The sequence below is a fragment of the Bombus pyrosoma genome, linkage group LG10 (genome assembly GCF_014825855.1).
Source record: "Bombus pyrosoma isolate SC7728 linkage group LG10, ASM1482585v1, whole genome shotgun sequence".
Taxonomy (NCBI): domain Eukaryota; kingdom Metazoa; phylum Arthropoda; class Insecta; order Hymenoptera; family Apidae; genus Bombus; species Bombus pyrosoma.
Window position 1 is genome coordinate 6,473,437 of NC_057779.1, and position 27,377 is coordinate 6,500,813.

At 37.5% G+C, this 27,377-nt stretch overlaps 2 protein-coding genes across 5 annotated transcripts in view; both read right to left on the reverse strand.

The window, feature by feature from the left end:
* LOC122571303 (matrix metalloproteinase-14) overlaps positions 1 to 13,282 on the reverse strand; it is a 40,324-nt gene extending 27,042 nt beyond the window's left edge. For all 4 annotated transcript variants that reach the window (XM_043734881.1, XM_043734879.1, XM_043734883.1 and 1 more), the window contains exon 1: positions 12,360 to 13,282. In XM_043734881.1, coding sequence (XP_043590816.1) covers positions 12,360 to 12,488 — 129 coding nt within the window. In that variant the 5' untranslated portion in view covers positions 12,489 to 13,282. The remainder of the gene's footprint in view (positions 1 to 12,359) is intronic.
* A 12,214-nt stretch (positions 13,283 to 25,496) lies between these two features.
* On the reverse strand, positions 25,497 to 27,024 carry LOC122571312. Its single transcript, XM_043734908.1, has 3 exons — positions 26,035 to 27,024; positions 25,863 to 25,977; positions 25,497 to 25,798 (listed from the first exon to the last, which is right to left on the reverse strand). The coding sequence occupies exons 1-3, from the start codon at positions 26,080 to 26,082 to the stop codon at positions 25,614 to 25,616; spliced, it is 348 nt and encodes a 115-aa protein (XP_043590843.1). The 5' UTR covers positions 26,083 to 27,024; the 3' UTR covers positions 25,497 to 25,613.
* Positions 27,025 to 27,377: the final 353 nt, after the last annotated feature.

The window sequence follows — 27,377 nt, forward strand, 5'->3', positions numbered from 1 at the left end:
AGTATACTCGTCATCGTTTACTTTTTGCGATACATTTTAGATACACGTTTTTCAAAGAGATCGCCACAGTTAACTGGTTAAGGGAACTTTGTGTTAGACGTTGAAGCGGACTGATAAAGGTCTGTGTTTTTACACGATGGTGCTTAAGGAAGGAAGTACATATTGCCGCGAACATTCGATCAATTCGCACTATGATTATGAAAGGAAAGTCCAAGAACGTGCTTAATATTTTTCTAGTCACGTTTCTTTCTAATCTTTCTAGTCGGTTTGCTCTTCTATATTATTACGCTATAAGCTTAAAATTACGAAGAATACAAATTACCAAGAAACTATATATTTAAAAAAAGTTTAAGGACGGCTAAGGATATTGGTAAAAATTCTATTTTAACGAAAGTTTTATTTCGACGTTAAACTAGCAGATGATTCGGTGATTTACGATGACAGAAATGCACGCTCAATTGCCGATGTAATTTCGCTTCTAGCGCGATCTTTTGCAGAATCGAGGCCACGAGGCAGTGAAATGCCTCTTGATAGTTACGTTTGTCTACACGCGGCACCCTATCGTCGCTTCTTATCGCTGATAACAAGTTTCATAAGGTGTTTGTGTGTGCGTGTTTCCAGTAATGCGTGTCACGATGAAAAAGAGCGAGAAAGAGTCGGCCAAAGCGAACGATGGAGACACTTTTCGTGATTTTGTAGGTGTTATATACATATTTGTCCCGTGACGATTATGTGCAGCGTTTCATACAGAAGATGATTCACGATTTTAAAGAGTTCCGGATGCATGATTTTTCAAAATCTCGTACCACAGTTACGTGGAATTTGTTGAGATTTATTAGATGCTTCGTGGACGTATTATAATCTTTACGAGCGTTCTACGCTTTAAATGCAAAAAGATCTTCCTTTTACGTATCTTTATGTATTTTTTGAACGCGTTTGAATATTTTTTTCGATTTTCTGAATCTTCTCGTTAAGTTATTACGTAAATGCATTATATAAAGATTATATGGAGAAGGTTTATTATCTTGCGATTAAAAGGATGTACTTTATGATGAAAAGGAACACGTGCTTTTAGTATAAAAGACGCACCGATGCCTATGATCTAACGATTTAACTTGTTTCTCTCGGATAGGATAAAGTAGGGCAAAGGACAGAAAAGTAGAGTAAATTGATTCTGAGAATGATTTAAGGTCGTCTTCTTTTTTTTTCTTTAAAGAAATATTCTTCCGATTTGCAAGAAGAAAATTAGTTTCGCCGAACTTTATCCTTGTTTAGTAAGAACAAATAATCTAAAAGTAGTGATCGTATATCGCGTTAAGAGCAAATACGTAACTGAAGGTAATTAGGACATCGGTTTGTTTGAACTTGTCGTAGCAATATTCTATCGTGTACAATGTGATTTCGTCGCTAAAAAGTTCAACGTACATGAGTTTCGATTATTTCTCTAACTTTATAACGAAATATACTGTTTCTCTCTCTTCCTCTCTCTCTTTATATCGTTCTTTATATCGTAGCCAGTTATGTGACTTATAAAGATTGATTCGTATTATTTATAGTGCTTGTTCATTATTAGATTGATTTATCGACGTGCTCGTTACTTTTTCATTTCCCTTAGATGAATGGCTCGGTTAATGACATTGTTGCTGATTAACGCCTGTACATGGGAAAGAACAGATACGGGACTTACCCTGATTTTCAGTTGGCGCGCGATCGATAGTATGAAAATCGAAGCATTCGAAGGTGTACGCAACACCTGCAAAACTATGTCGCTCTGTTATCGATCACGAAATAATCGAATTGCTTTTTATCTATTTTTCTGCCAATTTTTGAGCAAAACTATATCAACGATTCGCTGTATCTTCAAACTATCAAATCATCTCTGAAGAGTAGAATCATCGATAGAATATAAATTTCGGGAATTTTGGAATAACAAGAGCAAAATAGATCTCCAGCTTCTACGTACTTCTACGTAGAATATACCATACTCAACGTTAATCGTCGATTCCCGAAAAGAAGTGCGAACAAAGTTCTTAAATGATTTCCTACCGCACGATCTGCTTCGTTTTCGAGCTACGAAATCATCACCGTAGAGTGCAATAATATGTAAATGGAAAATAAATTCGTAAATCTGACAACAACAGAAACAAAAATAGATTTCGAGTTATTTTCTTCTTTATAGCTACACATAATTTTGCATAAAATATACAGAGTAGTTGGTCGGGCAACCGTATTTAGCCAAAAACATTCAACGATTCGTTGAATTCCACATATCTGTCGTGACATACGAAATTCCCTCTTTCTCCTCCTTTTTCGAGTCCTTTTCCGAGAACAACGTCGCGTTTAACGGTGCAGCGAAGGCTCACGAAGGATCTGTTACTCGAGAAAAGACGAAGAAGTGCACAAGAGGTATCGAATAGCGACCCCGACCTTGAAGAGGTCTTTGTCAACGCAAACGGCATCAGTATTCAACGCCTTCGCATCTTCTGCTAGCCGTTCCTTGAATACAAAACCGATCTTCGATCGTCCAAACGTGGATCTTTATACTACAGAGCAATATATTTTCGTGTTAGTACTCTCGCGATTGCCTTTGTACTAACGTTTTTTTCCTTTATCGCCACATCAACAATCGATGGATCTTTTATGCCATGTAATTCCGTTCAGTGATTCGTACGATTCATGTTTCAGACGTCTACTTTAATTCAGTATACTTGATTCTCATTAGAATCGGCTAGTATTGTTCGAGATAAAGGTAAAAGAAGAGTAGAATTGGGTCGAGCTTAACGAAAGATTGCCCTGCGAATTTCTTTATAAAACTGCAAGTTTGTCAGTCATAAAGTTTAATCTTCTGATATAATCAACCGTTTAAGGATTCGTTGATCTACGCTCGGATTTTATTTAAAGAGCATTCCTTTATCAGCGATACGAAACTAAGATTTTCCATCGAATTATGACGTATCATCGTCAGATGGTATCTCGCGTTATTGTAAACATCGTCACGTTGTCAGTGCGAGAAAAAGGCTGATTCGAACGATCGCATTGTACCGCAGTGCGTAAATGTATTTTTATACGATATATCTTTATTCATTTTACTTTACTTGTTTGCCATGTATTCTTTTAACACAACTGTTAGTATTAATGATTTATCTCAATTCTCAACTGGTATCGTCAGGTAATTTATAATAATTTGGATTCTGTTAGCGCAGGTTATATTACTATATAGGTTGCTCTTACTAGTTGAATAATTTATGTAGAGTTAGGATACTCCGAAGTTAGTTGAAACTTAAATTTAAGCGATACGTACAAAAATCTTCGCCAATGTTGAGTTCAAAAAGGCGTGGCAAACAAAATTATAACAGCGAAGACGTCGCTTGGTGTGTTTGTAGCAAAGAGATTGGAATCGAAACGACATCGGGTCCTTCTTCGACATTGTCTTCTCACAAATTTTTGTACTTTCTTTCTTTTTCGATAAAAACCGCTGAAATCATCGAACATGCACAGTGCACAGGTGTTTGACCCTAACTGACCTTACTCGACCCAGCCAGGTGGCGGGTCAGGTAAGAGGTCAATTTAAAATCTTGCGTGCACCTGTTCGTGGAATAGTTTCGAGATAACAGATTTAGGAATAACCTCGAGGCAACCTGACGTTCGTTTTTCTTAATTCGCCGCCGTACACAATTGAAATGTATCGCATGGAAGATTGTTAAGAATCGAACAACGGCCACCGTGTGATTTTACGAGGTCATTTTGCGCGTTTTCTTATTAGAATTCAGAATCGTTGGCGCGATAAAAACGCGCGCTTCGCTGAAATTAGTTATGCTGAACGGTAGTGGAAGTTTTCGGTTCGTCCCGTTCCGCAAAGTATGACTGCTGTTAACCGTTACTATCTTGCGAGATACGATACTCGGAATTTTAACGCGAATATTACATTTTCGTGTGTTCTTGAAAGATTATGACGCGACTGGCAATTAGGCAAGTGTAATTTCTTAAATTAGACGATACTGAGATCCAAAAGATGTTGACATTAGTAGATCTATATTTTGTAGAATTTAGATTTCCAAGGAATCTAGTTTCCAAGTATTTGCAAGAAAGATAATCGCGTTTGATCGTTAGCTTAACTCATTTCAACGATGAGATTTCATTTAGGATCGTTAATTTATTCTCTGTTTATAAACGACGTGATAGAAAATTCTGTATACCGTTGTATCGTAGTAAGTCGTGATCGTTGGGAACGTTTTAACCTGAAATATCCGTTTCCAATAATTTTTCAATTTTATCGTCGATCGAGTGCTAAGAAACAACTAATGTAACGCAATCGGGACAGTCGTGTCTCGTTAAGATTTCAAGATGCTTCTTACGTGAATTTCTTCATACACAATAAACGTGTTTTGTGATAAGCGTTCGAGCGCTTCCTTCAGACATTGCATGCATAACTCTGCGGTTGCAATTGAACGCACAGATACCGCGACATTTCTTCCTCTTTTCTCGGTCAATATTGTTTGTATTTGAAAAGCGTGGAGGTTGCTGACCTACGACCCGCGTTACGATACGAATGCCGTGTAGCAATCGGTGTTCTTCGTCCAATTGAAAAAAGAAAAAAAAAAAAAGGAAAAAATAGAGATCCGATAAAGCAACGTGAGTCACCGGTGTCGGTTTACAAAAAATCGCTGATTCAACCACTCCGGAAGTGTCGGTTGCTCGTATCACAAAGGAAACCGATCTAAACGCGTATCGAACCTTTATTTTCTTCTTGTTTCGTGTATTGCACGCGTACCGACGTACACCAATGTCAAGAGATGTAAATGTGGGTTATCGAGGATGAGTCGGTGACATCATCGATGATATATCAGGTGAAATCATCGAAGATGTATCAGGTGAAATCGGATCAACATAAGGAACAGGGGATAATCAAACGTTTGCCAAAGCAAAGTCCTTCCTCTAATGGAGAATGATTTTGCATCGATCAGATGCGTTCTTTGTTCCGTGTTGCGATTAAATGGGAAGGTTTTACTTTCGTGGAAGTTATAGTTACATTTAGAGTAGCTAGATGGTTTTCTTATGTAAATAGCGTGATCCTGTAAAGAGAAGTTAATTTATTCTACGTTTATAATCTATGCATATACGAGAGGCTTGGAGGAAAGATGATGTAAGTAATTAAGTCTTGTGAGATCTATAATTAGAGTAATCGATGCTGTATGTATTTTTCAAGTTCGCTATGGTGGTTAATTGCGTAACACACGTCTCACGTGTCACGTTGCGAAAGGTTACACGCATCTGTGTGAAAATCGCCGAGGTAGCTCCATTCAGAAATCGGATACTCGGCTTTGTCACGTGGATTCGTAGTTTGGAATTGTACAGAGCACGAGCATAGGTACGCATATTTTTAAGCGCGTACAGAGTGTGTACAGTGGCTGTAAATAAGATAACTAGAGAAATTGGTGGCAAGTTGTGGAATGCCGTCAGTCCAGAGTCAATAAAGCACGCAATTGATAACATTTTTCTTTTATAGTTGGCTTATTTATCAAATACTTCGACACTTATTTTCCAATCAAGAGCTTTTCTGTCAGGTTCCATATATATTTCGTTCTAATAAGTTTCAAACTTTTGCAATCGTATGGAAGTACTAGGAAGTTTAAAAGATATAATTTACGATAAAAGTGTTAAATAATATTGAAACGCTGTAATAAATGCAATAGCGTGTCGGTACCTTTTGCAGCCACTGTATGCGTTTCTAACTATGTTCTTTTCCTTCTCCACATAAACGAAATATCTGAAGCCTTAACGCATCTCTGTCGAATTCACGTTTGCTCGTGTTTGCTCACGTTGTTCGGTGCAATAGCCGCATTGGACATTTCTCTGGCTGCGAGTCGGTTTTGCGCAACGATGCGATTACAGTTCTGTATCTAATTAGTCGTTCGAGGCACGTCGGGTAATGATCAAGCGCGATTAGTAATTGTAATAAACCGTTGTCAGGAGCGGTGCTATCTTTGCATTGCATCGGCAATCATCTTCCGCGAAGCCTGATAAGACACGGAAGGCACTTTCGAACGAGCGACAGACAGCCTCGCGTCACCGATTTGGTCAGTCGATGCGTTTCTTGACATTCAACAACTCCAATCGATTAATTTTGTTAACGTCAATGCCGATTTTCATCGATTCATATTTCCTTGTATTGGATTGGCAACTAAGTGATTGCGGATTTTGTCGATACCACCTAATGGCAAAATCCGCAATCACTTAGTTGCCAACCCAATATTTACATCGTCCGCAGACAAATTGTTTCTTCTTGCGAGAAATGAAGTTTCGCGCTCGAATTTCCTTCCTTCGAACGAAACAAATAGTTTCGTATAAATCGTTTCAATTATTTCGGTGAATCTTCTTATCGTTAAAACCTTTTACAGAAGACCTTCGGGCTTCATTGAATTTAAAGAATATAATGTGACGATCGTATTCACGATGAAGAAATAATCTATTTTCAATTTGTAATGCTACTTCTATTATTCAAATCATCTCATAAATCATCCTTTGTTTTACTCACGATATCACCTCGTGCGTTAAACGGTATTCAAGATCGGACGAGCGATGAATTCGTAATTGCAATATACATTTCTATTTCTTTTTATCGACGCGATTGGAGACCAGATAAAACGGTATCACTCTGATTACTCATGGAGATACATCTTCCTTCGACTTTCTGAACAATCGATCTCTGAACTGTTCAATTTTACCAATGAAAGTAGAATTCTGATGAGACGTTAATTGGTATGCGTGGGTGTATTAGAAGAATATGATTAGGATTCAGAAGGCAAATTTTGAATTAAGCTTTTTCCTCTTCCTATCAGAGTGCATTCAAACAAAAGCGCTTAACTTCTAAAGTTGGACGAGTATTTTTATAATCGATTTACATCCACGTTACAAATATCGAAGAATTTTAAAGATCTCCCTGAGAATAGATCTACTTAATTAATTTTCCCCAATACAAAATCTTCTCCAAGTTCCATACGCTTCGTTTTCACAAAATTGTCGTCGTCCATCGTGAGAATCAGCTTCGCGTCGAGTTCTTCCCTCCACAAAGTATAAAATAAATTTAAATCGATTTCATTTGTTGCGATCAGAACTTCTTTCCACTTTCGCGGAATTTGATCTTTGATCACGTATCGTAAAGTGAAGGAGTTTAACGAAAGGACGACTGTACAGCCGCCTGTGGCTAGACGAGTAGTCAAACCGTTCATCTAAATTTCCATTCACGAATATTTTTAAAGGCGTCGCTAATTGAGGTAATCGACTCGATTAAATCTCATCCTGGGGAAGAACACGCGTCTCATTCGAAAGGCAGATGAAAAGAGAGAGTTGGATGCCATATGCACCAGACGGTAGAGATACGTAAAAGAGCGAACGATCGCTGGATCGAGCGACGATGAGAATATCTATACGACGATGATTAATATTCTGATGACGGACTGATCGTGTCTCGACTGCGGATCGGCCACAACGAAGGCCAACGATTCGCTATCCTAAGTCGCGTGTATTTCCGTGTCGAGGCACATACATTATTTACCATTTCCTAGTATGATCCGTCAGCGAGAGAAAGAGAATCGAGAGAGAACCGATCACTTGGCACCTTGCCAAGTACCAAACCAAGTTCTTTTCCCTTGACCATCATCCCTTTCGGAAGAAAAAAGAAAAAAGAAAAACCCTTGTTTCACACGGTTCATGTTCCTTAGGAAGGATTGTTACGTTTTCAGGAAGATAATCGAAATATGCTTGAATATGTGCTATAATAGCGTAACTAATTGGTTCCGGAATCTCAATATCTTTTTATTTCAAGCAGAGTAATAAATAATATAAAATTAATTAGTTGAATTTTTATACGCGTTAAATCATGAACGATTTTTCTTCAATCGAAAGTACGAGGAATCTGAGGCGATTTTGTACGACCCTTCTTTTCATGTAGTATATCTAAAGATCTAGAGATTCTTATTTTATACGCTTGAAACGTATTTTTTTTTCTTAAGATGTTTCCCATAATTAATATATATTTTGCATCGCGTGTATGAATTCGTAAACTCGCATAAACTCGCATGAAACAAAGTCGCATATGCCATTAATCACGAATATCGCTAGTTTTTGATGCAGAGATCTTTCGCGTAGTTAAAAATGTTTTGTTGTATCTAATATTGGATGGCCGGAATCGAATTGCGCCTTTGTCTTTTTCAATTGCTGAGTTGGCACGGGAATCTTGCCAAGTCATACATAGATCATTATCTTGGTACAGGGCGACTTTGTTTGCTCCAGGATTTATCAATGATCACGGTTTGTGTATTGCGTTAATCTTGTGCGCCTAACGATATTATTTATTTGTACGGAGAAAAGGTGTATGAGATGTTAACTGAATTAAATGTTAAGAAAATGACGTCCGTATAAAATGAAATATTATTAATTAAACGAAATAATATAAAATTTATGATATGCGTATACGTGAAATTTCCAGTGAAATATTAATATTGCAATACTTAAAGAAACTCATTACCAAAGTATTTAAATTATTCCATCTTTTACCATCTCGTAATTCGTGGTAATAATTTCATAATCGTTACACAAATCCTATTATGGCCCTATTCACCCAGCCTCATAATTCTTCAGAAAGGGAAATTAATGACCACCATTCGCTTCATCATGAAGAATGATGAACGACTATTTTTCCTCTTGATAATTAAGTCATTACGGATTACGATGCCGCGTTTGAAACGCGTGTAAGGGTGTACCTCGTCTCTAAAATTCTCTGCTACAACACACATGGGCGTTTAGAGTGAAACGGTGCTTTGTCATGCTGGTGCTTGTTTGACTTGGCGCATTGCCAAGAACATAAATTCGTGTCAATTATAGGCAAGATCGTAGTGCAAAGTATTATATCCCATGTGTCGAGTGATGTATCACGACTACATCGTTCTACTAGACAGCTATAATAATTATCGAATAAATTAGCGTAGGTCAATAGCATTTCTTCCTGGACAATCGATCATGTTTATCGTGTCGGTACGACTTGAACACGCGGCAGGAAACTTGTTCTTTTAATCGAGACGATTTTATGATTCTTACATCGTATTGAACGATTGAATACTATGAATGATTAAAATCAGCTGTGTCCTTTAAACCTACATGAAGCGTGCACATGAAATTATAGAAAATGAATAAGCGTTTGATATTTCTCTGATAAATTGAAAAATAATCGAATAATTTCAAATATACTTGAAAATATCCACTATCCTCCTTCTTTGAAAGTATGTTATATACTAAAATAGAGAAGAACTTGGAAAAGAGGGATAAATGTTAAATATCTTTCGAACCATTAAAAAATATGCCAAATAATTCCGATAGTTCAATTGGAAAGATTCATTGAAATTATCTTCCTTTAGGAATTAATTTAAACAAAAAAGATCCCCCCCGATAAATTTTCTGGAATCACGTAAATATATCTGAATAAGGACATAAGAGAAGCCAAGGAATAAGTATAAGTACGCTGCGATATGTCTGATCGAAGTAAGTACGATTCTACTGCCTACGTTCCTGACTCTTACTACTTGCAACAACCGTTTAGCCTAGTTTTCACTCGCGACGCTGTTACTCGAGTGCAAGCAGAACTTGGTATTTGACATTATCGTTTCGATCGAGACATCTACAAAGCTTTACTCCTATTCGTTTTTTGACGGAATCGAATCAACAATCGTAAAACCGATATACATAATAAAGTCACGCGATAACGTTCTTTTCTATCGATCGTAAAGAACATAAAATTTATTTACACGCGATTACAGTTAGTAAACAGTAACGCCTATTTAATATTTATTTAATTTTTCACGTGTATATCTCACATAGAAATGTTTCTTTACCAACGTATGACAATAAAAATTGAGGACAGAATTTAACTGTACCGACGTTCAATAACGTTATACTAACATTGTGAACAAATAAATATTTCTGAATAATTATCGAGTTTTATTTGCAAACAAGTATCGAGACACTTGTCAAAACGAAATCCCCTTCTGGTTTACGGATACACGCGTCGATTAACGCCGAACAAAGAGTCGATGGAACGTAATCGCAATCAAGGGTGTGAGATTGTTCTGGTTGCTCACGTGTCGCGAACCTTGGAGATAAAGCGGCCCATCGTTTGTATTTACCGGCACAGATAATTATGTCGTTATCGCGTACCGAGATTGCTTAAGAGGCTCGCGCAAAATCACCTCTTTACAGCCGCGATTTCAATGACCGTCGTTTGGCCAAGGTGCTATTATCAGACTTATCCGAGGCGATCTCTGTTATTCGGTTCAATTATGGGCCGAAACGCGAAGTTAAACAGGAAGAAATGTTCGTTAGGAAACTGGACGATTGGCATTGTTAGGAATTGTGAAATTTCCCATTGAGACGCGTATAATACTACCGTAAGCTTGTAGCCGATGCTGTTCAATGAATCGAAGGTCAGGAGCGAGTCATCGCGCGTAGCTGAACTTTGTCAGCGAAGGTAGCCAAGTGACGTCACACTGTCCGACCTTATGTCATTATGTTCGCAAACCGGTCTCGATTTTTTTTTTCTTGCTTTATACGCTGCATACCTTTCAGAATACCACGAATAGACGAAATTACTTATGCGACATTCCTATCGTTTTATACTACCATCGTCCTCTATCTGATGAAGTTCTATCTTCGCAGTTATCGTCAATAAATTCGCGCGATTGGTAATTGTTATCGCTGGGATTCGACCTCAATAGAACAAACATTTGTGCAAGAGTTTCAACGAGCATTATTAAAAATAAGAGAATAATTGTTGATAATTTTTGGAGAAGATATTCGTATCGATGATATCGGTGACAGATAAAGGAAGGTAAAGGTCGACAGTAATATCGCAAGTAATATTGGAATAGAGTTTGTTCTTAATAATAAATATTTAAGAGAAGTTTTTTTACTAATAACGTCGATAAGGTAATATAATATGATAAAATAAAATATGAAATGAATAATCAGTAACAGCAATAACGCAAAGTTGATGCAACGTTTGACGATAATAAGAAAGGTTTAAGCGAGATTTGTTGCTAACGACACGAATAAGATAAAATTAATATAAACGGTATTAGTATGATACAATACAATGAAAATCAATACTAATAATGCGAGTAATATGAAGTTGGAATTTATTTAATTTAACATTAACTTATAATATCCAAACGATAATTTTTACCAACAACTAATATGAACTTAATACCGACGATACAAACGAAATAAAATTCGATATTAATATCGTTAAATAAATTATTTTCAAAACGAAATTAAACACTAATAATAACGATAATTTACAATCCATCTAATGAAAAGAAACGTTGTAAGAAAGATAGAAACAAAGTACTGTCCTTCGATTCTAATTACTAGTAAAATGTAGGAAAGATTGTTTTATAGATCGAGCTGGTGTCATACTTGCGATATGCCTGGTGTTCATCGTAATCCGTATATCAGTGTCATAGAGATAAACGTTTCCTCTGGAATGTTATTCGCGTTGTCAAAAGAAAACGTGTTCGCGACCATTACTCATTCACGTATGACACACACATACAGCACGCGTGCGACAGATTTCGCGCGAATCAATTTTCCCGTACGATTAACCGTTTCTATGCAGGTATTTCTCTCTGCACAGTCTCCGACCGTTGGAACTTGTTGCGTTCGCTCGAAACGTTTCATTTTCCAGGAAGAACCATGAAAATACTTCCGACCGCACGGTGCACACCACACGAGAAGCGAATGATTGCACAACGTAATTTTACTCATCGATGTTCATTGTTGTCCGTTTCGATTCAATTCGTTGGAGCTTTTTACGATACTCGCGTAAATGCTAGATTTTGGTGTAAATTATTATAACGCTACATTATTTACCACACTCTACACTGAGAGATTTCTGTCCAACTATCATAGAATTTATAGAAATAAAATTGACTATTTTGAAAATTGATCGATTCGAATGAGAAATTAAAATCGTACTATTCCACTGTGTTGTTAATGTCTTTTAAGATTCATAGGTATATTTCGATCGAACAACGTTTTTTGATCGATTACTAGCGTTCTGACAGAATACCAGGTGTGCTTGACTAATTATTGATACTCAAATATGTCTATCATTCTTTCTGACTTCTGTCGTACTTGACAGTATCTTTTCGAAAGAGTTGATGTTATCAGAATCGCAATTAGCCTACTTAGCATAGGGATAAACGGATATTGTGATTACAAAATGAAATTGACAAAATACACTTGTCAGGTTTCTCTACAAAGTATTTTCCAATGATTGAAATTCAAAAAGATTTTGCTCGAACGCTTACCATAGCCGCAGTCTGCGATACAGTCGACTTTTGTTCCTCGGATTTAACGTGCGAAACGGCGAATAGAGTCGTCAAAAGGACACTTCCGACACACCTTTCCCATCCGAACATACGATTCCACCTGGCCATTCTGTCGCTTCGTCCAGTAACTTGCAAACTTTGAAAATTCCTCTGTCAAAATCTCTTCGGGCGCCAGACGATCACCGTGAATCTCACAAAGTCCAAGATAAATGTCCCTTCACCCCGATGTCACTGACTACACGCACGCGTTCGTTGGTCGTCTATGCCTCAGCTGATCGCAAGATGACGTGACCAATGATCCACGTGTCTTTTCGATCCTTCAAAATCTTCGATCTTCCTCTTCGAACTATCGTTCTTCTTCCCAAAAACAATTCCAGCTTCGCTCGATTGCCACTCGGTTGCCGGTGACGAGCATGAATCTTATCGAAAATGGGTTGTCCTGGCGGGAAAACGTGCAGGATCGAGTTATTCCAAGTTGGAACAACTCGCCAGCAGGGTCAGTCTAAAACGTCGTTGCCACGACACTATCGATCTAGTGTGTTTCCCAAGCAGGTAACTCGCCGGATACTCTTTACGAAGTCTCGCGAGTTTTCGTAGAGGCACGCACCTCGTCGAACGTGGTCGAGCAACGTCTCCTCGGTTTCTCGCGTCTGTCGCGTTGATCTAGGGCCTATGATCATCGACGATCGACTCCAAGTTCTCGTTCGAGCTGTACTTCTTCTTGTACGCGTATCGGTGACGAGATTGATATCGAGGAAGAGGAGAAAATCTTTTTGAAAAATCACCAAGGACCGCACGCAAGAACGAAGAAGAACGAAAAAAGAAGAAGAGCCACGGAGAAAGGACGCGGCCGTACGGGGAACTGGTACCGAAGTCTACCGCCACTCTGAATTACAATCAGTCTGCCACTGACTTTTATTGAGGCCTCCCACCACGCGGCTCGTGACTACCACCATCATCGCCAGCGGCAGCGTACAATGCTACGCGAGTGTGCTTTGCCTCTTGGTTCACTGTCAATCGACGTATCGCGCTCCTTCTGTCGTGCATTTCAGCTGTGCATCAGATTCGCCTGATTTTCGGTACAGTTCATTCTTCGTTCATTGTCGATCCACGTATCGCGCACTTTCTGTCGTAGATTCAGCAGCTGTGCTTTGATTTTGAATATATTTGACTCTCGGTTTATTCGACGTATCGTGCTCCGTTTCTTCCGTCGATTGCTTTTTAGTACGCTGCAAGAAGTATTCGAATGCTACTGTATTTATTACAGATTTCTATATTATTGATTTATGCATATTATAGATCCCGTATCATTTTTAGTGACATTTTCGTACGAGTACAAGATTCGATGCATATCAAATTTGAGAAAGAGCGCATCGTTGTAATATATGCACGTGCTCAAGTACTCTTTGTAGCCTTTTGTAGCTGTATGCATTTGCCTCCTGATTCGCTATCAATCCACGTATCGTTCTTGTTTTGTCTTGGATTGAACTGTGCATTGGTTTGGCTTGGTTTTCAATATACATATTTCGCGTTGGCACTGCACGCATTGTTCTTTCTTTCGCTGATTCGGTCGCATTAGCTTGATTTTTAGCACATTTCTCGTGACAATGTAGTAATGGCGAGATAGGGAGAAAAAAGGGTAGATAAAAGGATAGGTTTACTGGATGATAGGAGAAACGATAGGTGTTGTAGTATGGTTGGAAACATCTGTATAATGGGCACGCATGATCGGCGTTTACAGGAATAGAGGAGTGGCTAGGAAATATCCTACGATCGAAACTGATTGAAATCAATCCGTGATGACGAGTTTACGCTCAGGGTCAGAGTTCAACGTGGGATTTTACACGCGTGGAATTGACGATGGTTTGAGTGCTTGAATCGATTACCAGTTTTCATTAAATTTTTATCGATGTCACAATTAAGTGTTTTGCTAGATAAAGCGATCATTTCCAAGGATCATTATTAAATATCGCCATGTACGATAATTTACCATTAGTAGTTCAAAAATGATAAAGATGGTACCTTCTAATTTTTATATAATAATTCCAATTAATATTATGTTTATTTACCATGTTTGTTTATGTACCATGTATAGTATTATATGTTTTGTTATATGTTATATATTTGAACTAAAATCCATAAATATAATCAAATTGATCTAGAATGGACACTGCCAGATTTCAAATTACATTTCCCAATTATTATACTGCGGACATTTGCACTAAAAAGAAAAAAAAAAAAATAATGGAATAATTCCTGAATAGAAATTAACTCTGTCCATTAGAAATTGTAACGAGCTTAGATTTTCTGTGAATACATAAAAATTTTCAGTCTAGAAATTACAATGATTCCTCCACATTGCCAATAATAGAAATATTTTACCTTTGCTTTGTACTTTATTCGATAAATTCTTAAACGAAACGGCATTAGCTATTCAAACGCCACTAATTCTTCTCATATGTGAATAGAAATATCTTGAGAGGCATGCAGTTGCATTCTTCTGACCGGAAATGCCTTCAAAATAAAAGCGTACGCGAAACGTCTGATTCACCCGTGCTCGTTAAAAAGCAAGACCCGGCAAGTTTGATAAGTTTCGCGTTCAAGTTTCTCACGTTGATTCAGATTTTATTAAACATTTCAATTTTTACTATAATTTATATAATATCAGTAATTGATACAAACAATTAAATTCCATATATATATATATACATGATTAGCCAACATTTTATTGCAATAAATACACGCGTCAGCATATAATTTCGAGTAGTTTCTAGTTTGTATAGGTTTTACTTTATCTATTCTATCTCGATTTTTATCTTCATCGATCGCAGTTTCCTCGGCGATACGTATTTCCGTATTCCACAATAGCACGAGGTACACACCATTGTCTCCTGATTTTTGTCACGACACGAAAGAAAAACGATTTTCCACCCGCAATCGTGTTACTCGATTATCCTTTGTTCCTCCTTTACTTCGTAACTACCGTGTAATCTTTGATATAATCCTTTGATCACGTAAATCTCTCAACAGTTTGTCAACAGTTTATAGTAGTTTTATTACTGCTGTTACGCGTGTGTCTGTTTTACCTGAATATTTAGGTTCATCTCGTGAAGTTAATTTTTAAGCTTCTTAAATTATGTTTTTAATTTGCTTCAAGTTTCACAATCGTTTATGCTGTTTCTTTGCCATAAATGTATTTTTAGAAACAAGTCACTTCGTTAGTGATATCTACAAATATTTCCAAGAAATGAAATTTAACTTTAAACGCGTTGCTCCTCTCTCGAGATACAAATCTTCGAGAGGAACCTGATCTACGATCGTTCGTATCGCGTCAGTGAGATTCAATTTTCCAACATTTTGACAATTTTACACAATGTTACGATATTGCGCATATTCGACGCTGTTATTAGCGTTGCTGCCACGGTTCGTCGATTATTTCTCTGCTGATATCCTCGTAATAATAAGTTCGATATAAATTCGAAAGTTCGCACACTCGCGAAATGGTACGACGATTCGAAGAGGATCGTCGTAGCCCTACGAAACGTACAATTTCCTTAAAAACTTACGTCTCTTCCGTAAGTGCATCTAGCAATGCCACACGTGCGTTACGCACATCGTGGTCATGAATAAATGATCCGACGATGCCGAAATAGCCGAAACCTTTCTGAAAATAATTTGCCAGGAAAACAATGTGATTTACGGTACTCACACGCGCGTTCGCTTTTCATTTTTCCTGCCTGATTCGATTTCCTCAAACTTACGAGATCTTCCGAACCTCGCTTCTTTCCTTCCTCGTTTTTCTACTTACTCTGTTTACACGCTTCTTTCGTACAGGATCGAAGACCATAAATACAATTTGCACGGACCTTGTGAAACACGGAGTTGTTGTAATTCCAGTCGAACGACCACGATTTTGCTTCGTCGCGTAATCTTCCACGCAAAACATTCCTTCTTCCCGGCGAGCATACTTTCGAAAACCTGTTTTTTTTAGAACCTCGATGCCGTTTACGCCGATTTCAATATCGATGTTTACGACTTTTCGATCGAGACGATCAACCGTTCTTCGAACAATTCTTCGTAGGCTTAAGCTGCCGAGGAATATCGGTGCGCAGCGTGTGCTTGTTATTTTTTTTTCTAACGTTAGAATCGCCAAACTGCTGTCGTCAGATATAAAGAAAACGGTCAGGCACCTTAGTTCCACTTCTTCCTTCTTTTTATCTGCGCTGTTTGCATCGAATCGTCTGGCGATACTTTTAATTTTCATCGACGATCGCACGATGAAAGAGAGAACATATTTCATTCTCAATCAAACACTTAAAGAGACCTTGTACTTTGAAGAGTGCATAATAATCGTACGCAGAGCGAAACAAAGAGCAATCGAATTTCATTATTCGAAGATACGAACAATGGACGCCGATGAATCCTGCGCGAATTTCATTGCTGCGCCTGATCGAGGAAGTGTCCACCCTATGGGGTCACGCGATACACTCACCCAGGTTGAGTCTGTGAATCACCCAGGATTTCGAGACTCTTTCTATTCCCAAGAATTTCTTCTGTCGAGCCGACGACCGCAAGACTCGATTCTGAGTCGGGTTTCTTGCACGAATTTCGAATGCAAATGAGTCAAAGTGACTAATCGCTAGATGAATTCGATTTAATTCGAATATCAGTCGATTCGTAGCAATGGTACGTTAATTTTCTCCAGATTATATAAATTAATGGACGATTAGAAGCAACGATCAGCCGCGTTTTATATTAGGAATTGATATATCATAAATTAAAGTTATTTCGATTTATTAAAATTATTCCGAGGGAAAGTGACGTCGAGGGAAGGAGTTCAGTTCGAATGAGAAGTGTCGAACTTCAACGAAGAAAGTTATTAAACTAGATACCATTTCGCTTTTGATTTTTGGAAAGATAATTTCATTCGTTAAATTGTTATCTGCAGTTAAGTTAAAAATTATGCCTTAAATTATATCCACCAGGGTAATCAATTTAATAACAAGCGTGTCAACTAGGAAGAAAAGGATTATAATAAATGATTATGGTGTTAGAAGTAATTCAGTCGAAAAGATGTAAAACAATAATTAAATAATTGCGATAGATATAAATTTTATGTGAACCGATCGAAGGAACCTATTCGTCTTGTTGGTTAAAAGCTATGTTTAGTCATTCGATGACTCATCTCGGAACATTATGATAATGAACGTAATGACGTTCGACTTTGTCTAGATAAAATTCATATTAGCAAAAAACTTTCCATAATATAATAAAAGAATATCATAGGAAATATTCGCTGTTCGAAGATAATGATTTGAAGATCGGTACGAAAGGAAAGAATTCTTTTGTATATATTTCACACGTGATAAAATTGCGAATTATTGCCAATTATCTATCGACTAAATTAATTTTGAGAAGGCTGTTATTCGCGTAAAATTGATTACCATACCTGCTGTGACTTATCAGTATATTTATTATACGTGCTGTTTTCTTTTCTAAAGATAATTTCATGGAACTGTTCGATATAAGAAAAATGTTGTCTTCTTTTCCTTTCTTTCTGGAAACACGATGGAATGTATTCAAGACAAACGAGATGACTCTTCTCATAACGATAATACCGATATAACGAGTTATCGAACCGTTTTCCGTTCTATATTTTTTTAAACAAATTATAAGAGGAATTGTACAAGTACAATACGACGAATCGTAAATGATAACATTTTTATAATTATCGGTAGATTGTCTACGAAACAAATATTTATTTCGAATGATACGTACGTACTGCGATAAAAATTACTTACTTGTTAACGTTAGAATGTTTTCATTTCTATTCATTCTATTTATTTTATATATATATTTATATAATAAGTTCGGTCGTATCTTAGGCTATCTACGTCGGAAATCATTCTCAAAATCAATTTTTTACTTTGGTGCAATTTATTATTTATAGACATTAGAACTCGTTAATAAATAGTAAATTAAAAGATCGATGTTTCTTTCGCGCAAATGAAAGATAAAGGAAGCACACGCGCGTAAGACACGCGAATCTCATATTTCAATAATAAAGTTACCAATGCACGCTTTATCGAAACAAAATTGCCCACAGCTGCCCGTCTCTTGATGTTCGATTTTTGGAAAACAAAACCAGGTCGGACCGTTTCTACTCGACGATGAATGAAAGTCTTTCCATTCGAGATATACGTGAGTCAAATAAGAATTAACGAAAGCCGAAAGAAGAGGGCTATTTTGAATGAAAATAGGGGAGCGATCGGAGGTTGGAAAGAGAAACAAAGACGATGGCTAAAGATGATGGTTCCTCGCGGTTTTATTTCGGCCGAAAGAGGAAAAGACGTGCGCCTCTTTTTTCCTGACCCTGTGGCTGACCCGAAGATAGCATCGTCAGTTTGGAATGCATTTGCATTAATTCGGTCCTAAGCCTATTTAAATGCAGCAGAATCGAGTTTGTAATCCTATCTGGAACGTTTTGCAGAAAAAAGTTCCACGCACAAGGACCCAACCAGGCCATGGAAATTAGGGGGTGAATCGATTTCTGCGAATTCTAAGACTTGCTTTTAAAGGGAACGTAGTAACATACGTGTAATACGTAAAATTCAAATAATAATTCAATTTTCAAACGATCACGGTTTATTAAAAAAAACGCCAGTTCTAATATATAATAAGATGCAAACGGTCGTTCCCTTTAATAAATATACAGTGGCGTGAATAAATTATAAGCTCAACAGCTCATTTCTCGTAACATTGCAATCAAAATTGACAAAATCTTACACATAATTTACGATATTACAATATAATATTTTCTTCTGTTGAAGTCGGGGCGAAACTAAATTTTCTCTTAAAATTCTGTTTTTTTTCCGCGAAAAAGAAATAAATTCAATGTTAATTTTCTTACATTTTCATTCAATATTTAGTGAATTCTCTCTATTCTTGATTACTTCTGTTAATTCGTTAGGCACGCCATCCACTAATCGATTTATAGTTTCGTTTTGAATATCCGCCCACGCAGATTTTGCTATTTCTTCAAATTCAACGACGTTTTCTATGGGTGGCCTCTTCTGATCGTAAATTCTTCTCGCTAGAATTTCTCGCAGCTAGTCATCGTAATAATTCATTAGCACAATAGCGTTGTCTCGTTGAAAAACTGTCTTTTCGCCCTCTACCTTCTTTCGGTTATGAAAGGCAATAGTTCGCCATGTAACGTCTTCCGACATTCTGCAACGTTCAATCTCGATTTATAAAGACAATTTCGCTTGACGTATCCAGCTACGATCGGTGGATTTCATCAGAAGTTGCTTGGAGATATGAAAGAAATAATGGCGAGAATTGGTTCGAGCTTATAATTATTCGCAGCGACTGTACGTCAAATAAATCGCAAATGCAATTGTCCAATTAACTTAATTAAAAAATCAATCAACAATCCTCTTGAAATTTACTCGACGATTTAGCGATAACATTACGAATAATGTTCACGATCCTTTGTTTCGTTCGATTATTCAGTTTGATTCACACCGTAGCGAGAAATCAGTGTGTTTCTAAAGAAGCGATAAGATGCACGAAAGAATTTATTATGGTGGTTTTATCGTGTTGCCGATGCGCCGGCACGTGCCCAGGCGCCACGATTCTTCATTTCTTCGTCGAGTCTCAGATACTTTCGTAGATTTTGAATACGTTTCTCGTGAAATCATTTTACTTTTTCCATCTCTTCTCTTATTCGTTCCTTGCACGGGACTGCCGTGAATCTCTTTTTGTCCGGCCAGTATTCGGAGAAGTCACGCGTGGCTGTGATAAAGAAAAAAAAAAAAAAAGAAAAAAGAAGAAAATGAGAGATTACCAAGTTCCGAGCTTTGAGTGATCAATTTATTTAGATTGTGAAATTCCGAGAACATTTTTCTTGATAATTATCTCGCGCACCTATCGTTAACTGCGTTCGCAAATGAAAAATTGAATTCGAGCATGAAGCGGTTGCAATTCACCCCGTCGTATCGTAAATGCTTTTCCGGGTAAAAGATGTGAGAACGACTAGTTTATCGCTACTTCTAGATGAAATCTACGCTCGTTAGTCTGCTCTTGCGAAGAAATGCACGGTAAAACGGTTCGTTTTGTTCTCGTTTGATCGTGTCGAGCGATCATTGCAATATGCTTGTTATTATTTCGCCACTTTACGGCGAACAAGATATTTTCTTTCGAAGCAATTTTTACCTTCGTTTTCGTAATTTTACCCTGTAAATAACGATCAGTACGTTACTACCAAGCAAAGTACGTTTTGTATTGAATTTTCCACGGAACATGAACAATATTTATTCGAAAAATCTCGAATAGGATCGCTATGATATAAATAATTTAGAAAATATTTGCAAATGTTCACAGGCGAACTAAAAACACTCGAAGAATATACATTCGCGCAGGAAAATTCCAAATTGCATAAAACACTTCCATGGAAAGAAAATATTCTTTCTTTCTTAGAGCGCACACTCTAGCTGCGAGGAATTCGTGAGAAATAAAAGAACATCTCGATCATCGAGGGGCCCGTGAAAGGAGTCACTTGGCCGCGCCTAAGAAATCATCTGGTCAACCGACTGTTTGCTTTCTCATTCCATTGTCACCGTCTAATTCTAATCGTCTATCGATGCTGTCGACTCAGCCCTCCTTCGTCGCTTCCTTTCTGCTTTTTTTACGTCTTGGTCAAGGTTATCGCGTGACAAGCCAAACTCGATGAAACGAAGGTGGTAGATTCCTTTTAAGGATGAAAAATGTTGCAACTGGTCCCATTAAGAAAGAACGAAGATATACATATGTAGATGATAGATTAGCTTAAAGCCAGGTTCGTCCACGACAACGTCGCGAAAGAGCAGAGTAGTCTGTAAAGGAATCTTTAGCGTCGGCTATAAGGATCGCACGATTTGAATTCTATTCGATCGCATTGAATCGTGCTTTATAAAAATTATCCAAATGAAGTAAATCGCATCTTCCAGCCTCTCGATGCGACCGATTTTTCACAATTCAAACTGACGTGGAAAAATCGCGCGAATATATTCCAACTTCTTACGACGATATAGGATTTAACTGGAATTTTGGGAAAATGACTCTTCATACTCGCCGACATAATATTCAAAAAGTCACAATGATCGTGAAGAAGAACATTTTGTACGTGGCAATGCGATTTGGCTAGCCCAACTTTTTTGATTCATTGTGTTTACACGGAACGTCTGTAACCGGACTGTCTGTCTTTTTAATGAGTCAACATCCTTCCTTGTAGCAAACTCTGCGAACAATTTGCTCGCGGTTTCAATCGATACGACGTATCGGTCAGTCTACCACCTTTGTGGTATCGCTTTTGTGATTCACAGTGCGACCATTGAGCAATCAATGCGGTGGCTTCCTATTGATCTACATGAGAATTTATTTCCACTTGCTTTCCAATTGTTTCGTACATATTATATATATATTGCTTTACGTCTGCACTGGTATCCGATTGCTCTGAATTACTCTGATTACTCTGAAGAAACTCTCAAGTACTCTAAATTGCGTTTGAAAGAACTAAATCATGATCGAACACGATTCAAGGAGAATAAGAAAAGGAATCGTTCCGAGTACTATTCGAATCATATGAATACTGCGGTTCCAAGTCGAACGTGAATTTTCCTGTTTATTTCTACTAAATAAAAAAGAAAAAAAAGCAAACTCCTCGTAGAATCGAAATTTTTATTCTTCGCGCGATAGATGAGACTATTTATTCATTCGCGGTCTTGGTTGCGGTGGAATTTCGTCGAAAGAGAGGGGAAACGAAAGCGCGGGGAGTTTCCTTTCGTGAGTCGCCCGCGAAACCGGAAGAATCGATGCCATAATCGTTGATGGATGAGCCGCTGATTCATCCATCATCGACGAGTGGAAGCTTCCCTCGTTCGTTTCTTCCTTTTTTTTCTACCGTGCAACAAGTAACACGATTTGATTATGCATCGGACATGAAGGTCGGTTTGTAACTCATAAGCTGGCCAATTGAACGAAATTTATCGCGCGAACGAGTCAAGATAGATTCGCCGAGTTCTGGGTCACCGATTTTCGCCAAAGAATTCGATAATTTCCGTGAATCGTGATTGGTGGAAATTTAAAACGATAAGAGAGGGAAACAAGATTAGATAAACGCGGAAATGTCGAAGTCGACACGATCTCAAGCATAGAATTAAATACGAAATTAATTAAATATAAAATCGAAGCTAAGTCAATTGTTTTATCGATCGTTCCGCTTTCATTTGCCAGGGTATATCAAAATATATATTTCCAGCATTGAAATATAGACGAGAAATTCTTTTCTATTCTTCTTGCTTCTTATTATCTTCTGAAGATTCGTCGAATTTAATTAATTCGACAAGTTCTCCGAGACTGTTCCTATTGCAAAGACGAATGAACGTAAAGAGAGAAGGTTCTACCGCTCATCTTCCTATGTAGAAAGTTAAATAACTAAAACTAATCGACGAATTGACCGTGACCCACAGGAATATATTCCCTTAGGGTAAATAGTGAGGAGATGGTACTCATTATAATTCATAATTTCTCGCTGACTGATTTCCATAACTCGTTAATTTGCCACAAAGGCGAGTCGTTCGGCGTAGACTAGGTCGATGCGACGAATCTACTGTTAGATTTCTGTCGACTATTCCCTTCGAAATGAACCTCGATATTTCTCAGAAAACGATCCTCTTTAAGGCAAATAGATTCGATCGGATATTCGAACGATTCTTATTAAAGATAGACCGACTCGCCGTTAGTATTCGACTTTTTCACGAATCATGCGACGACAATCCATCGCTTCGTCCAACGTCCCATTCGACGAACTACCCTCTTTTACGTTCGATATATCAGTCATTTTCAAACAGACGCGCATCAATTAAAAGCACACACGTTAGATACATGCAGGTTGTGGCCGTGCGATCGTCGCACAGAGTTTAGTCGATTTTAGTCGAAGCTGACGTAAATCTAACGCAATAACGCTACGAGCTTGATAGTCTCTACTTAGCCTCATTAACTTTTTCTCAAGACTGCACGCTAGACCGTATCGCGATACATTGCAGTAGACTAGAATACGAGTAAAATGTTTACAACCATTCAAAGTTACGAGGTAGACTCGTTTCACACTTTTTTCTGCAGTTACTATCCTTCTCCGTGTCATTTGTTCTTTATTTAAAAAAAAACAATCTCCCTCGGAAATTATTATACTTAGCTGCTTCTTTCGTAACGTCGTAACACAGAAGAGACGCGATTTATCACGTCATCGGTTACTATTTTTCATTTGTGGGAAGCTAAAGTAGCGTGTTATAAGTCACGGTAAAATATAGATCAAAAGTTATCGATGGAAAATAATTACCGTGTGTGCGCAGTGTGAAACTAAAACTTAGATATCTCTCGAAATTTTCCTTCAGCATCAGCAGCTTGTTTTCCTAGTAGGAACTGCGCCAAGCAAAAAAATTTATTTCCAGAAAATCACACTCAAGATATTTCCCATCGGCATCATCGGGAAACTGCGAAACGCACGAACACGCGTCTATCGCAACGAGAAATCTAGTCTGCAGTCGCGACTGTTAAAGCAGGAAATCTGTTACAATTAAATAATTGGTCAGGCGACAGACACTGTACAGTTCACTTTACTCTATGGAAATTCCTAAGTCAGAGCTTAAGTTAACCCTCTGTGACAGTGGTTGTCAGACTGCGAACTAAAACTTTTAGTATATATATACGTGTTATAGGTGAGAAAATATTCAAAGTATAGTACTCGTCATAATATTCAGTAAGAAACGCAAAAGTTCTTGGAAAATTCGAGTTTGCATGAGTATCCGCATTCTAGTCATGTAACTTGCAAGTTGCATGGATATATTTTTTACATTCTTATGTCTTACTCGTGAGTCATTAAATATTGTAGCATGTTATTAACATGTCGTTATGTCTAGATCAAGCGATTTGTTTATAACTGAAATCTCGATAAAAATGTTGCGAATGGAGAAATTGTAATTAATTAGAATTTTAATTAGATATTCTAATTTCATTGATAGTCCTGAACGTTGTACGGTGTTCTTCGATGGAAGATTCCTTTTTTTCGCGACACACTTCTTGATGTCGACAAGGAAAAATCAATTTACTCGTTTTGATGTCTAATTTCCACGTTGCTTCCGCGTTACGGTAAAAAAAAGAAAAAATGGAGTCGTTGCGCCTGATGTTACGTGTACGTTGCACGTAATTCTGCCTGATGACGATTAAAACGCGCTGATTACATTCGTTACGTGAAGTCGAATCGCCCTGCATCTGTAGGATTGTTTGGTACGAACTGCAAAAGATGACGAAGAACGATATAAATTATTTGTTTTCTGTCGAGGTATTGTTGCTAGAAATTGTTATGTTTTTCGAAGAATTGCCAGACAATTTCAGCGAGATTCTACGCAGTGGCGATTGCGGTGTAAAATGGAAGATTCAGAAATACGTAGAAACGGAAAGGAGAGAGAAATAAAAGGAAAAATTTAAGATAGAAATATATAAAGCGATTTAAATTAGATTTTTATTTATCTTCGAGTATTATAGAATCTTACAATTTATCCGACAGAAACCAAACATAAAAAGGAAGAAGAGTTTTGATAATATCTATGGGATGATCGATCGATAGAAAATTGCTTTTTGATAAAAATGGAAGATACAGCTTTTGCCTCTCCATTTGTCAAAATTATAGAACTTTCGTTCATATATGACGAAATCATACAAGAAGAAAGTTTCATCGGCTGTTACACTGTTCAATTTTCATATCGTAGCTTCTGTTCAAAAACTAACAGCGATGTCGCGTCGAAAATATCTTGGAACACGCAGTGAACATCCTAGAATATGTTTCGATGAAAACGGATCAACAAATGGAATGACATCATTTTTAAAAAAATTCTTTTTAGCTGTAAGTTTTGAAAAAGAAACATTTTTATGAAAGAATACTATAAATTTCCAGCGTTTTGACATTTCCTGTTAAAAATTTAAAACGATGTTCTTAAAACGCGGTACACCGAAAGAAAAAATAGCTTTTTAGCGCAAGTTCCGAGAAAGATATTTACTTGACATGTCGAAGGAGAGCAGTTTTTGAACGACGATGAAATTATACGAAAAAATCAATTTATTCGTACATACAGATACAAAAATCTTTCATTTCAATTATGTACGTAAATTTAGGTACAAAGAAATATAATAATTTCACTCGGTTCCTGCGCGATAAATGCACAGGAATAAAATAATCTTGAAGATATTTCTCTTCAAGATAGTTGGTGTCACTAGGACCCACAACGACCATCGAGGGTGAAGATCGCCGAAGTAATAGAAAATATGACTTATGTTTTCCCCTGTGTTCCTCAGGACCATAGAACCTTCGATCGTAACCTCTGACAAAAAGAGCTGCATCAGCTTCATCCTCCTCTGCAATCAAAATTCATGAAAATTCCTCACCTCTTCGACTTCCTATTCTTCTTTGCTTCTCTTCATTTAAACGTCTCTTCATTATCATCGTCATCTCCGTCCTTCCTGATCGTGACATTTCGTCCAGACCAATAATAAATGATTCCTATGCAAGGATCGGCCGCGTAATTATGCGCAAGGTTTGCAGGATGCATCGTATTACCATTTCGATTGAAATGCATCGCGATGGATGATCCGCAAAGGCCAACATATCCAGTTGAGAAGATCTACGCTGGCCTACAATGGCGAATTTCTACGATAAGAATGCAACTTGTCGCGTTGCATCGTCGAATAGCATCGGCGAAAATGCGTCAGCTTTTAGCATCGTCTTCCACGACTACAACCCAGTGACTCACAACGCCAATAAGTTTCGTTCCTTCTTTTTCCTCTTCCTTGTCTTTTTCTTTTCTTTTCTCTATTTTTCCTTCTCTTTTAAGTTCTTTTCCGTATCCGTTTCTTTCCTTTTCCATCGCCCGTGCAAGATTTTATTTTTGCTGAATCGACGATACATCCAGAGAACTCGTCGAATCTGGATGCGTCGATCCCCGAAGAATCTAAAATGGCGAAGGGACGAACGATCGATTCTGCTGCGACGAAATGATCGATCACTAACTCAGACCGAAATCAAGTTGCATCGATCCTTACCGATCACTGGTTAAACACGAATCTGTATCCGTACGGAGATATGGAGGCTTCTGATAATTTGGAATTGTTATTTTACAGCATCGGTTCCATAGCTTTCCATTAGCGAAGAAAATAAAGGTACTTCGATAGAGATTTATTCCGTTCTTTAAATACCGTGACGACTGTTTTATCTTGGATATTTTTGTACATTTTTGTGCGTTATGCAAATCCTGCGCATTTAAAATGCTCCGTAAATGCATAGAGACGTGTTCTTTGGGAAGACGTGTTCTATGCGTTACACACGGTATGAACATTATCATATTTGTTTCTGTAATCGTAAGGTAACGAATTATCGTCGTTATTAGAGAAGTATCGGTGTAGACATCAAATTCATCAGAGTGACATCCTGCTTGCCGTCTCTTCGTTTCAGGAAATTTTTCTTCCGGTAAATATAGTGAATTGTCGATGATTCACGCATTTAGCAAGTTAAGCGTTTTAAATCGACTTCTCAGACACGTTAATTGCCACGAATAATTCTTTTAAAACCATACGTATTACGCAAAACAAAAAAACTCGACATTTCTCCAAATAATTCTCATATTTTCTCCGTGGCAATTGCAAAATTCACAGCTTCCTTGTAACAGTTTAAAAAAGATAACGAGTGGAAAGTTATTATGAACAATTTTGTATGTACTCGGACGATATCACGCATTGCTTCTTCCAACTGTATCTCTCAACTGGTTTCTAAAAGGAATAGGAAATGAGAAAAATGGACAGGGGACAAGGGAGAAATTGATGTATAAATAAGCGGAGAAATGGATAAATAGAGAAATGAGATGAAAGAACAAGGGTGAATGAATGATTGAAGACGTAATAGGAAAA